The 11,643-nt window shown below is 43.4% G+C and overlaps 1 protein-coding gene across 1 annotated transcript in view; it reads right to left on the reverse strand.

The window, feature by feature from the left end:
• Positions 1–10,451, reverse strand: part of LOC137300804 (NACHT and WD repeat domain-containing protein 2) — a 107,899-nt gene extending 97,448 nt beyond the window's left edge. The window contains exon 1 of the mRNA XM_067970431.1: positions 10,220–10,451. Within this exon, the coding sequence (XP_067826532.1) occupies positions 10,220–10,370 (151 nt within the window). The 5' untranslated portion in view covers positions 10,371–10,451. The remainder of the gene's footprint in view (positions 1–10,219) is intronic.
• Positions 10,452–11,643: the final 1,192 nt, after the last annotated feature.

An 11,643-nucleotide genomic window follows, 5' to 3' on the forward strand; every position in this document is an offset into this window, starting at 1 on the left:
GCTGAGTGCCAAGGCCACAAAGACTGTTTTATGGACTGGACTAGATAATGCAGAAATGGCAGCAACTTTTTGGTGTGGGGGACAATGTGTAATAGGGAAAACTGTAACTGGATACTGCATACTTAGTCTTAAGACTATCTATTATTCATTTGAAAGATTTTTATTGCCTTTAGCTTATCATCGCTCTTCCACGAATGGTAAGATGCCAGTTTACTGTCTGACGCAATGAGAGGTACGCAAAGAGCGTGTAAACTTAGTAGCCATCATTTGGAAGTCCCAGCTGCAAGACGAATACAGATGAAGACGACCATTTGGCTGATCTTAGCTCATTCATCTGGAAAAGCCTTCAGTATAATATAGTTTTACAGTCCTTTTCCCAGGGGGTAATGCAAGGCTCCTGACTAGTAAAAGCATATGAAGCATTGCTTAGCACCAGGGTATATCTTTGCTTTTTGTTACATTTTTTGAATCCTCTCATTTGGCAAGTATTCATCAGAAAGTGGGCTTGCGATATTCTGACGCATGCTTATAGCATGCAAAGTACTGCATGCTGCATGTGAAGATTTGGAAAATTGTCCCTCTAATGCCTATTCTGAGGGTCCTGGTTCACTCCAGGGCATGGGTCTTGTGTAGATGTGTCATAAGCCATAATTGCATTGTACAGCAATATGTCTTAAACAGTCAACTGTACATCCTCCCTTTTCCTTCCAAGAGCCATGTTATGTTTGAATTCCTCTAATTAAAAGGATTATTCATGTTCCTTCAGAAAGCATGCATTGATGTGCAATATTTTCTGGCAGGTGTTGTTAATTTTAATGGACAAAATCTCATGGGGACCATGTACCTGAATTCCCGATATGCATTCCTGGCTGGCAAAGCTCTACACAAGGAGCAGAGATTTGTAAAATGCTCTCTCATGATAATATAGTGCTTACATATTATTGCATTGTAGTATTAATTCCTTGTCAGTGCAGTTTGCAAAAGGGATATATCAAACCATGTGAGCCATTTTTTCCCCTCTCAATTTTACCAAAAAATTAAGTATGCATAAATACTGGCGGAATGTTGATTGACACGCCGATGGACTGTGTATAATGCTGCTCTAAGAATTGCTGCTATCCAAAAATGTGTTCAGGGAAATTAGTGAAAAGTAAAAAAAGTGCCCCTTTTTTCGTTAAGGCCCATCAAAAACAACTCACGGCTAAATTATGCTGGGGTGGGGGGGCGGTGTTGGCAGGTTAATCCAAAACAGTGGGTATTGAAGTCCAAATAAGACCTTCACTGTCAGGTGAGACACTAGAAAGATAAGGTAAGAAATTGCATTGCAAAATGAGGGACAGAGAACAACAAATCTCTTTCTCATTACCAGTCACTTATCAAAGCCATGCTTTATTTTAAAAAGAAAAGTTCCTTCAGTGTTTAAATAGTAAGCAGGAGAATGCCAGGGTAGCTTTTCTGCATATTTGCTTATCTTTTTAGTTCAGAACGCCTTGGTATGCAATAGAAGGGCTTCTTTTGTGTGAGAAGAAACAAAGAAATTGCATTCATATGCCAACCTTTCTTGACCTCAGGATGTCCCAAAGCACTTTACATCCAATTAAGTACTTTTGGAGGTGTACTCATTATTGCAATGTAGGAAAATACAGCAGCCAATTCGTACACAGCAATCTCCCACAAACAGCAAAGAGACAAACGATCAGATAATAGGTAAAATTTCACCTTCACTGCCTGAGCAGTAATCTGGCAAAGTGGATCATCCCCCAACCATTATAGATCCGTTCTGCCAGATTATCACCTAGGCGTTGAGAATTACCCTCAATCTGTTTTAGAGATGTTGGCTAAAGGATAAATGTTGGCAAGGATGTTACTGTTCTTGCAATAGTGCTATGGGATCTTTTGCATCCACCTGACAGGGCAGGTAGGGTCTCGATTTAACATCTCATCCAAAAGACAGCGCCTCCAATAGTGTGTCACTCCCTCAGTACTGAACTGAAGTATTAGCCTAGATTATGTGCTCATCCCTGGAGTGACAACCTTCTGACTCAGGTGGTGAGAGTGCTACCACTGAGCCAAGTACTAACTGCAGTGTAGAAGCAGCTGGAGGGTATGGAGGGAGGGCCATGACCTGCAACTGTCCATCACTGGGTACACTGGAGAGGGAGTCAGTCCCATGGCAGGCAGTTTTTTTTTGCCAAAGCCCCTCAGATGAAGACCTAAATTATGCAGTTGGTGAGGAGTAAGGCTGGTACATGGCACTAGGCTTGGGTATTTAGAACATCAAGGTGGTTGGCATGATGTACAGTGCCCTGCATAAGCCCTTCCATGATGCTGAAGCCAGATGTCTTTCATATATCTATTGAGAAAGCTCTGAAACTTTGGATGACAGCTGCTGGAGGGCAGATACATGAAGTATCCAGGTCAGTGCTTACCCTGATTGGACCATAGAGAGGCAAGCAGCTGCTGTTGAAGCTCTGCACCATCTATTCTACAAGAATGGGTGTCCAAATTATGGTCAAGACGACGGTGAGCTGTGATACTCACCATGACACTTTTGCAGAGCTCGTGGTACCTCAAGGCTCAAATCTATGCTGATCAGTTGACAACCATCTAGTGACTATGCTTTTTAGTGGGGCTGGGGATAATAAGTGGGTCTTCTCTGGAATCGAGGTGGCTCAAAGATGAAATGCCTACCAATGGAAGCCTGGAACCAAGTCATAACTCCATGGTAGACTTGTTGGTCCAATGCCTGAACCAGGCAGGTCCTCAGTACTCCAGAGAACTGTTGATGATTGACCAGTCACTAATGGAACCTGAAAAGTAAGAATTATTTGCATTCATAGCATTTTTAAAAAATAAATAATCGCTGGGGTCTACCTGCCTTTCTTCCCCCACATTCCCGGGTCATGGGAGCCTTCTCCTCTGCCAGATTTTCTATGCTTCCCACCCCCTCTGCTGTAACAATTCATACCTCCTCTGGACCCATCTTGCTTCTGTACTGAAATAAAAACAGAAAATGCTGGAAATACTCAGCAGGTCAGGCAGCATCTGTGGAGAAAGAAACAAAAGTTAACGTTTCAGGTTGAAGACCTTTCGTCAGACCGCAATCCTGCCCATCACCCTATCACAGACCTTCCCCTTTGTTCTTTCCTCCCCTCCCTCACTTTCCCTGGCTCTTTACTTCTTCCAGTTCTGACGAAAGGTCATCAATCTGAAACGTTAACTGTTTCTCTCTCCACAGATACTGCCTCACTTGCTGAGTATTTCCAGCATTTCCTGTTTTTATTTCAGATTTCCAGCATCTGCAGTATTTTGCTTTTGACTCAGTGTTTAATTCACGGCCACTTCTCTTCCAGGAATACCCCACCTTGAAGTTCTGCGCTTCTCTCAGACAGGATTTCCGTTTGTCTCTTTTACCTTGTACACCTTCATTGTTTTCTGTTTCCCCTAGTGTTTGATCAGGTATCTACTAAAACTCGCTTTCACAGCCACATCTCTTTCCTCAGCAACTGTCTCCAGCGCCGACTTATTCCACGTGGATTCCAACTTAAATTCCATCCTTCATGTTTTGGATCCACCTGTGATTACAGATATCTCCATGATATTCAGCGTTTCTCAAAACGCTGCTCTCGCCGCTTCCCGAGATCCACACTCAACTCAGTGCACTGCCACATGTACGCTCTCAACCTCTGACATTGTCATTAAACCTGCTGACAAGGGCGGTGCTGTTGTTTGGTGAACAGACCTCAACCTTGGAGGCTGAAGACCAAGTTACTGACCCTCCTCCTACCTCCCCCTGGACCATGACCCCACAGCCGAACATCAAGCCATCATTTCCCAGATCATCACTGACCTCATCTCCTCTGGAGATCTTCCGCCCACAGCCCCCAACCCCACTTCTACCTCCTTCCCAAGATCCACAAACAGGACTGCCCTGGTAGATCCATTGTTTCACAGAAACAAGATAGGTCCAGAGGAGGTATGAATTGTTACAGCAGAATAGCAGAGGGGGAGGGAAGCATGGAAAATCTGGCAAAGAGAAGGCTCCCATGGCCCAGGAATGTGGGGGAAGGCAGGCAGGCAGACCCCAGCAATGTTTTTTTTAAAAAATACTATATGAATGCAAATTCTCTCTTTCCGGGGTCCATTAGTCACTGGTTGGTCAATCATCAGTGCCATGGAGTACTGAGGACCTGCCTGGTTCAGGCACTGGACCAACAAATCTACCATGGAGGGTTGACTTGGTTCCAAACTTCCATTGGCAGGTATTTAATCTTTGAGCCAACTCAATTCCAGAGAAGTCCCACTTATTTTTATCCCCATCCCCACTAAAAAGCAGTCACTAGACGGTTGTCAACTGATCAGCATCGGTTTGAGCCTTGCAGGTACCAGGAGCTCTGCAAAAGTGTCATGGTAAGCAGCCAAACCCACAATCTCTACCACCTAAATAGGACAACACCACCACCTGCACGTTCCCCTCCAAGTCACACACCATCCCGACTTGGAAATATCGCCGTTCCAGGAGTTTGACCGAGCGATGATGAATGAACTCCCTACCTAACAGCACTGAGGGAGAACAGTCATCACAGGGACTGCAGCAGTTCAAGAAAGGTGGCTCACCACCACCTTCAAGGGCAATTAGGGATGGGCAATAAATGCTGGCCTTGCCAGCGACGCCCACATCACATGAACAAATAAAAAACACAACCCACCATCCTCCTGAACACAACATGGCCCACGGAACTTACTGCTTCCTATCTCAACTCTTTTTTTCCTCCCCCCTTCTCCAGTCTCGTGACCTACGCCTATGATTCTTCCGAAGCCCTACACCACTTTAACAGTTTCCAGTTTCCCAGCTCTACCCAGCTCCTTTTCACCATGGATGTCTAGTTCCTCTACACTTCCATCCACCACCAGGAGAGCCTGCGGGGCCCTCCGCTTCTTCCTTGAATGGAAGCCCAAGCAGTCCCCATCCACCCTGGCTGAACTTTTTCTTACATTGGAATCAAATGAGAAGTTGTTCACTCACTTCCTCCAAATAAAAGGTGTCGCTATGGGAACCCGTTTGGGTTCTAGCTATGCCAACCTTTTCATGGGATACGTGGAACATTCTTTATTCCAGTCCTATTCAGGACTGTTTCAAATCTTTTTTTTTCTAAAACTCAGGACAAAAAGCATGATTAGCACAAATTCATGATCGCATGCTCCCAGTGGGGAGCTGCACTGAAAGGAAACAATAGGTCAGAGAGAGAATCAGCACTATGGTATTGTAGTCCTATCTTCAATCCACCCTTCCTGGGAGCACAGGATCTGTGAAGTTATTGTCACAATTCCTAATGTCAAATGTAGTCTCTTTCTGGTTTCTCAAAAAAAGCTCTTGGATCAATATTATGTACTTCACAGAATTCTTTGGGTTATAAAATAATCTTTGCAAAACTTTTCAGATCCAATGTTAGATCACTGCTAACCTCTACCATGTACTTTCTAATAAGAGCATTTATATAATTATTTTTTAAGATGTTATATTTCCAGGTATGCAAATTTCAATGAAAAGAAAGTATAAGTTATTGTAGAAGTAATGTTATTCCATATTTTCAGCCTGGTCTTGCATCAAGAAAAACGTTTATGGTTCCTTTTTTTTTAAACTGCGACATTAGTGGGTTTTTAAAAAATTCGTTCATGGGACTTGGGCGTTGCAGGCAAGGCCAGCATTTATTGCCCATCCCTAATTGCCCTTGAGAAAGTGATGAGCCGCAGTCTGTGTGGTGACGGTTCTCCCACAGTGCTGTTAGGAAGGGAGTTCCAGGATTTTGACCCAGCGACGATGAAGAAACGACGATATATTTCCAAGTCAGGATGGTGTGTGACTTGGAGGGGAATGTGCAGGTGGTGTTGTTCCCATGTGCCTGCTACCCTTGTCCTTCTAGGTGATAGAGGTCACGGGTTTGGGAGGTGCTGTCGAAGAAGCCTTGGTGAGTTGCTGCAGTGCATCCTGTGGATGGTACACACGGCAGCCACGGTGCGCTGGTGGTGAGGGTTTAGGGTGGTGGATGGGGTACCAATCAAGCGGGCTGCTTTGTCCTGGATGGTGTCGAGCTTCTCGAGTGTTGTTGGAGCTGCACTCATCCAGGCAAGTGGAGAGTATTCCATCACACTCCTGACTTGTGCCTTATAGATGGTGGAAAGGCTTTGGGGAGTTAGGAGATGAATCACTCGCCGCAGAATACCCAGCCTCTGACCTGCTCTTGTAGCCACGGTATTTATGTGGCTGGTCCAGTTAAGTTTCTGGTCAATGGTGACCCCAGGATGTTGATGGTGGGGGAATTCAGTGATGGTAATGCCGTTGAAGGTCAAGGGGAGGTGGTTAGACTCTCTCTTGTTGGAGATGGTCATTGCCTGGCATGAATGCTACTTGCCACCTATCAGCCCAAGCCTGGATGTTGTCCAGGTCTTGCTGCTTGCTGGCAGGGACTGCTTCGTTATCTTCGTTGTGAATGGAACTGAACACTGCAATCATCAACGAACATCCCCATTTCTGACCTTATGATGGAGGGAAGGTCATTCATGAAGCAGCTGAAGATGGTTGGACCTAGGACACTGCCCTGAGGAACTCCTGCAGCAATGTCCTGGGGCTGAGATGATTGGCCTCCAACAATCACTAGCAGCTTCCTTTGTGCTGGGTAGGACTCCAACCACTGGAGAATTTTCCCCGATTCCCATTGACTTCAATTTTACTAGGGCTCCTTGGTGCCACACTCGGTCAAATGCTGCCTTGATGTCAAAGGCAGTCACTCTCACCTCACCTCTGGAATTCAGCTCTTTTGTCCATGTTTGGACCAAGGCTGTAATGAGGTCTGGAGCCGAGTGGTCCTGGCGGAACCCAAACTGAGCATCGGTGAGCAGGTTATTGGTGAGTAAGTGCCACTTGACAGCACTGTCGACGACACCTTCCATCACTTTGCTGATGATTGAGAGTAGACTGATGGGGCGGTAATTGGCCGGAATGGATTTGTCCTGCTTTTTGTGGACAGGACATACCTGGGCAATTTTCCACAGTGTCGGGTCGATGCCAGTGTTGTAGCTGTACTGGAACAGCTTGGCAGAGGTGTGGCTAGTTCTGGAGCACAAGTCTTCAGCACTACATGTATCGAACTTGATGTTTATTTGAGAATCTTATGGATTGAACGGGCCGCCCAACACACAGTACATAGCCGAATTACCAAACGTTGCCATTTATACTGTGTAGGGGACTCATTAGCTGCTTAAGAAGTGTTAAGGACTGTTATTACAAGTGTACTGCAATTGGTTTGTTTGTGTCATTCCTTTTTTTAAAAAAAGTTTAAAATCTGAGCACTCATTGTGCTAGTGGGTCGTAAAAATCTAAGAAAAAAAGGCATATAAATCCTTGTTTGAAAAGAGAAGATATGGCTCATTGTGACAAATTTCAGTATACCGTAGATCCCTTCTCAGCTACAAAGACTTCTCAACACAATGGGGGTGATTTTGACTTTGTGTAATAGTATATCGGCAGCCTATTCCTTCTGATTTTTATTTCCATTGACTACACTATCGCACAAAGTCAAAATTATCCCCATAGAGTGCAAGATTTTGTTGGTTTTTTTTTCGATAAATTGTTTATTGTTTAGCCTGATATCCTGAAACTCATAACTATCATTAACAACTTGCTCTTGGAAATGAGGCGAGATTGAATAATGATATCAAACTCTAATGGATTATGAAATTTATCAAACACAAAAATGTGGATTTATTTTTTCACCCCAAGAAGTGGTTATTGATAACAGCACCTAACTACTACAGCTTCAGCTGTGTAGATGTTTTTTCTGTCTCAGCTTAAATCCTCGAGCCTTCTTAACCACAATGAAAACAATCCTTGGGGTAGAGTTTCCGCTTTGGGCGCAATCGGGACATTACCGTTCAAGTTTCCAATAAAAATCATTTGCATAATCACAAACATAAAATCTTCCATGAACCAGCGCAATTGGGCAGTGTATTGGAATGTAATCATTTTTTTCTTTCCATTAAAAAGTATTCATTGATGCATAAGAGTGGTGACCTGGTCCACTTTTATTAATACAGCTGAAAATGGGTTCATCACATTAAAAATGCTTTTTTTAAAAAAAGTGTCCACTCCTCCACCTGTGAGTAACCTGATTTAAAAATCACTGAAAATGACTTAAAACTTACACTGAACCATTTACTACTTTCATTGGAGTACGCTAGTCAGTTTCTTAATAAATTAAATATTTTTTGATATAAAAAAACTTTTAAAAACATGCCTGCTAGTGTCTGTGCGCCATAGAAAATTAGCATAATTTGAAGAACCTTCCCTAACCAGTGCAATCAGCAGAAACTCACAATATCGACCTAGGGGCGTGGGCAGTTTTATGGGCAGGGCCTGATCTGGCAAATTTAGTCTTTAACCAGCGTAAAGGATCGTGGAAAACACAAACGTAAGTGGTTTTGAGTGTAACTCACTTACATTTAAAATTCCCTGATATTTCGCGCTGGTTCAGCCGATTCCGCCCAGATCTCGCTGATATTATTGGCGTAAAAGGAATGGAAACTCCACCCCCCATCTCAAGCACAAAAAATGCTCAAGAATTGCTTAGCAGCTTCAATACATTATCAATGTTTTAAATCTACATTACATAATATTAACTTGTAAATGTTAATTCTTCAATGAAATTGATTTTCTAAAAAAAAACACTAACTTCATTTCAATCTGGAAAAAATAATCAACAGCACGCTTGCTCTCAAACATCCTGAATTGCACCCAGTTCCACACGCATTTACGCTGCACAACCCTCTTCATTATCACTTCGTCTACAGACTTGTTTGCAAGCTTAGGAATGCTCAATGAAACGGCAAACATAGAAAAAGCAAAATGACACATTTATAAAAAAACATGTACAAACAGAATACGAAAAGGAACACTATTTATAGAACTTGTGAAGCAGACCTATATATTTCATTCATGACTTCATCACTTACAGATTAGGAGACCAATATCTCTCATCTTCATGTAATGAGATGTCATCCCTGTTACCATCAAACAGCCTCTAACACATTTTCTTGACATTCCCTCGTGTTAAAATTCCAAAGATACATGACTACGTAGTTTCAATTTCCAATCCATAATAATCACAATATATATTTCAAAACTACTTCTCTAAAAGATACAGAAATTGGTTTAAAAGTTATTGTTGGTGGCGTTACTAATTCTCTATCACATAAAAATGCCATGTTAAAAAATAATGGAAGCAAAGTAGCACTTCTGCTACCCTGCCAGGGCTATCATTGTGCAGATGGGAAACAGTAGCAGAAAGCAGCTGGGTGTTCCAGCCAGCCTGCAGCCTGACCCGTTTCTTGGAAAAGGACTGGATCAAATAATGCGATCACACCGCCAATCAAGTCATTACATTCACCTGTGTCAATTTACCTGATAAACTTGTCTCTGAAGAGAAGTTTATCAATTAATAACAACAACAACGATGAGTGAACTGAATGATTTCAAGCTCAGTCAGCTTTGCTGTGGGCAAGAATCAAAGCCACAAAACTGCGTTCACAGTTAGAAGACTGAGTGGAAACCATGGAGAAGACTGGAAATATGATCTAGTGCCGGAAGACGGTGTTCTCCAGGAGGTTGAATTGTTTAATTTGTACGAATAGTCTCCTGCCATGTACAGCCGCTAGCACATATAACCTTTCACTCAGCGGCATTCACAATTCCTGCATTTATAAATAGAAAAGGATTCCACTCAGCAAAACTGTCAGTTTTGTTGACAGTGACTGATTAAGGTAGGTCAAACACAACTGGTGTGCAGTTATAAACGGAATGAAGTTATCCAAGAGTTTCTTAGTAAAATTCCCAGAACCAATATACATTTTATCATAAATCGCGTTGTTATTTTCAGTACCTGGTTCACTAAAATTTTGAAGTATTATAAAAAACTGTGCTGCAAACCACAGATTTAACCAACAGTTACAATAAAATGATTGAAACCTAGTATTAGCCCAAACTTAACAGCTCAAAAATAGCAATTTTAAAAAAGCGATATATCTATAATTAAAACAATTAAATATTTGAATTTTTAAACTTCAACACAAAACTTTTTTTTTGAAGGGGACGAACAATGTTAACAAGTACAGTCACTCATCTATAGCTTGAAAAAAGTGAAGCGTGTTGATGTTGAATTCTTACCTTCGGGATTGGAGCTGATGAAGACCTTGACGCTCCTGCTGCCCGGGAGATGCTGGGGGAGAGCGGCCACTACTCCAGCCAGTGCTGCCCGGCGGAGCGCCGAGTCCCGGGGAGAGGGCAGCCTGGAGCCTGGCACCGACCACATCAGCATATCCACCGCAAAAAAAGGGACACACCAAACACAAGTTTTGAAGGAAAAAAAAATGTAAAAAGGAAACCCCAGCAGAAATAGGCTGGACGTAGAGAGCCCGCAATCAGCGGCTAAGGACGGGACTGCAAGCGCCCGACCGGCCCACCATCAGACAGTTGCAGGAGCGCTCGCTTCAAGATGTCCCAACAAATCCGAGGCAAAACACAAGTAGTAGGTCCAACTAGTTCACAATCTCACATGATTTAAACAGAAGGCAACAATAACAGTTTAAAAAAAAAACATGAAGTGTCCAATTCAGAGCAGACTCATGTCTCTGGGGTTCAAATAATTTCAGGTCAAATCATGTAAACTATGAGAATTACAAAAAAAATGACTCAAAGAAATCCAAATCTTAGCATCATTAGAAATAACTATACAAAGTTAATGCAAGCCGATGGGTGAATGCGGCCCCGGTCACCTCATGGTTTCCAAACTGCTCCTCTGAAAACAGCCAGAAACTTGACAGAAAAGTGCAGCTCAAACGAAGTGGGGGGAAAAATACCACACAAGATAATTTCTTTTTCCCCCGAAAAGTGTCAGACGGCTGTTCATAGCGACAGGGTCTTCAGCGGAGTCTTTCACTCGAGTACCATTGCGGGTTACAGGGAAAGGCGCTTCTCTGCAAGAATTTAAAAGGAAAAAAAAAACACCTCGCCCGTCCTCCTCCTCCTCCTCCTCCTCTCCCCGGGTCTGAGCTGCAGGGAGCGGGCAGGTACTAGAGGGAGAGCTGCTGCTGCTCTTCCATTCCCAGCGATTGACGGTGTGGTCGCGGCCGGAGGTAACTCGGCTCAGCAATGAGCTGTCGGCAGTCTCGGATCAATCTCTCTCTCTCTCACACACACACACACAGCGTCTCCACAGTAATCGGTTCTTCCTCTGCCTGAGAGATTTATATCAAATCGGGACGAGCGAGTGAGATGCGAATGAAATAAATGCTGTCCGGATGATTTCTGAGAACAGATAGTTGCTGAACCGTGAGAAGTAGACCGAAGTGGAGTCTGGTTCTTTCTGGGAGCAAACTGGAAAATGCCTAGCGCTGAGAGCAGTCGAGGGCTCCAGCAACTCAACAATCTATGAACGTCTTGAGATAACCGAGAAATGCACAGATCTGTAACTAGAAGGTCACCTGGATCGCTTGCCAGATCTCTGAGAACAGAGCGGTAAGCCTGTCGGAGTGAAGAGATATTGGATCTGTGCGAGCAGAGTGAGGTTTAGCTGAGCAGTAACGCGATAT

This window comes from Heptranchias perlo, chromosome 1 (assembly GCF_035084215.1).
Source record: "Heptranchias perlo isolate sHepPer1 chromosome 1, sHepPer1.hap1, whole genome shotgun sequence".
NCBI lineage: Eukaryota > Metazoa > Chordata > Chondrichthyes > Hexanchiformes > Hexanchidae > Heptranchias > Heptranchias perlo.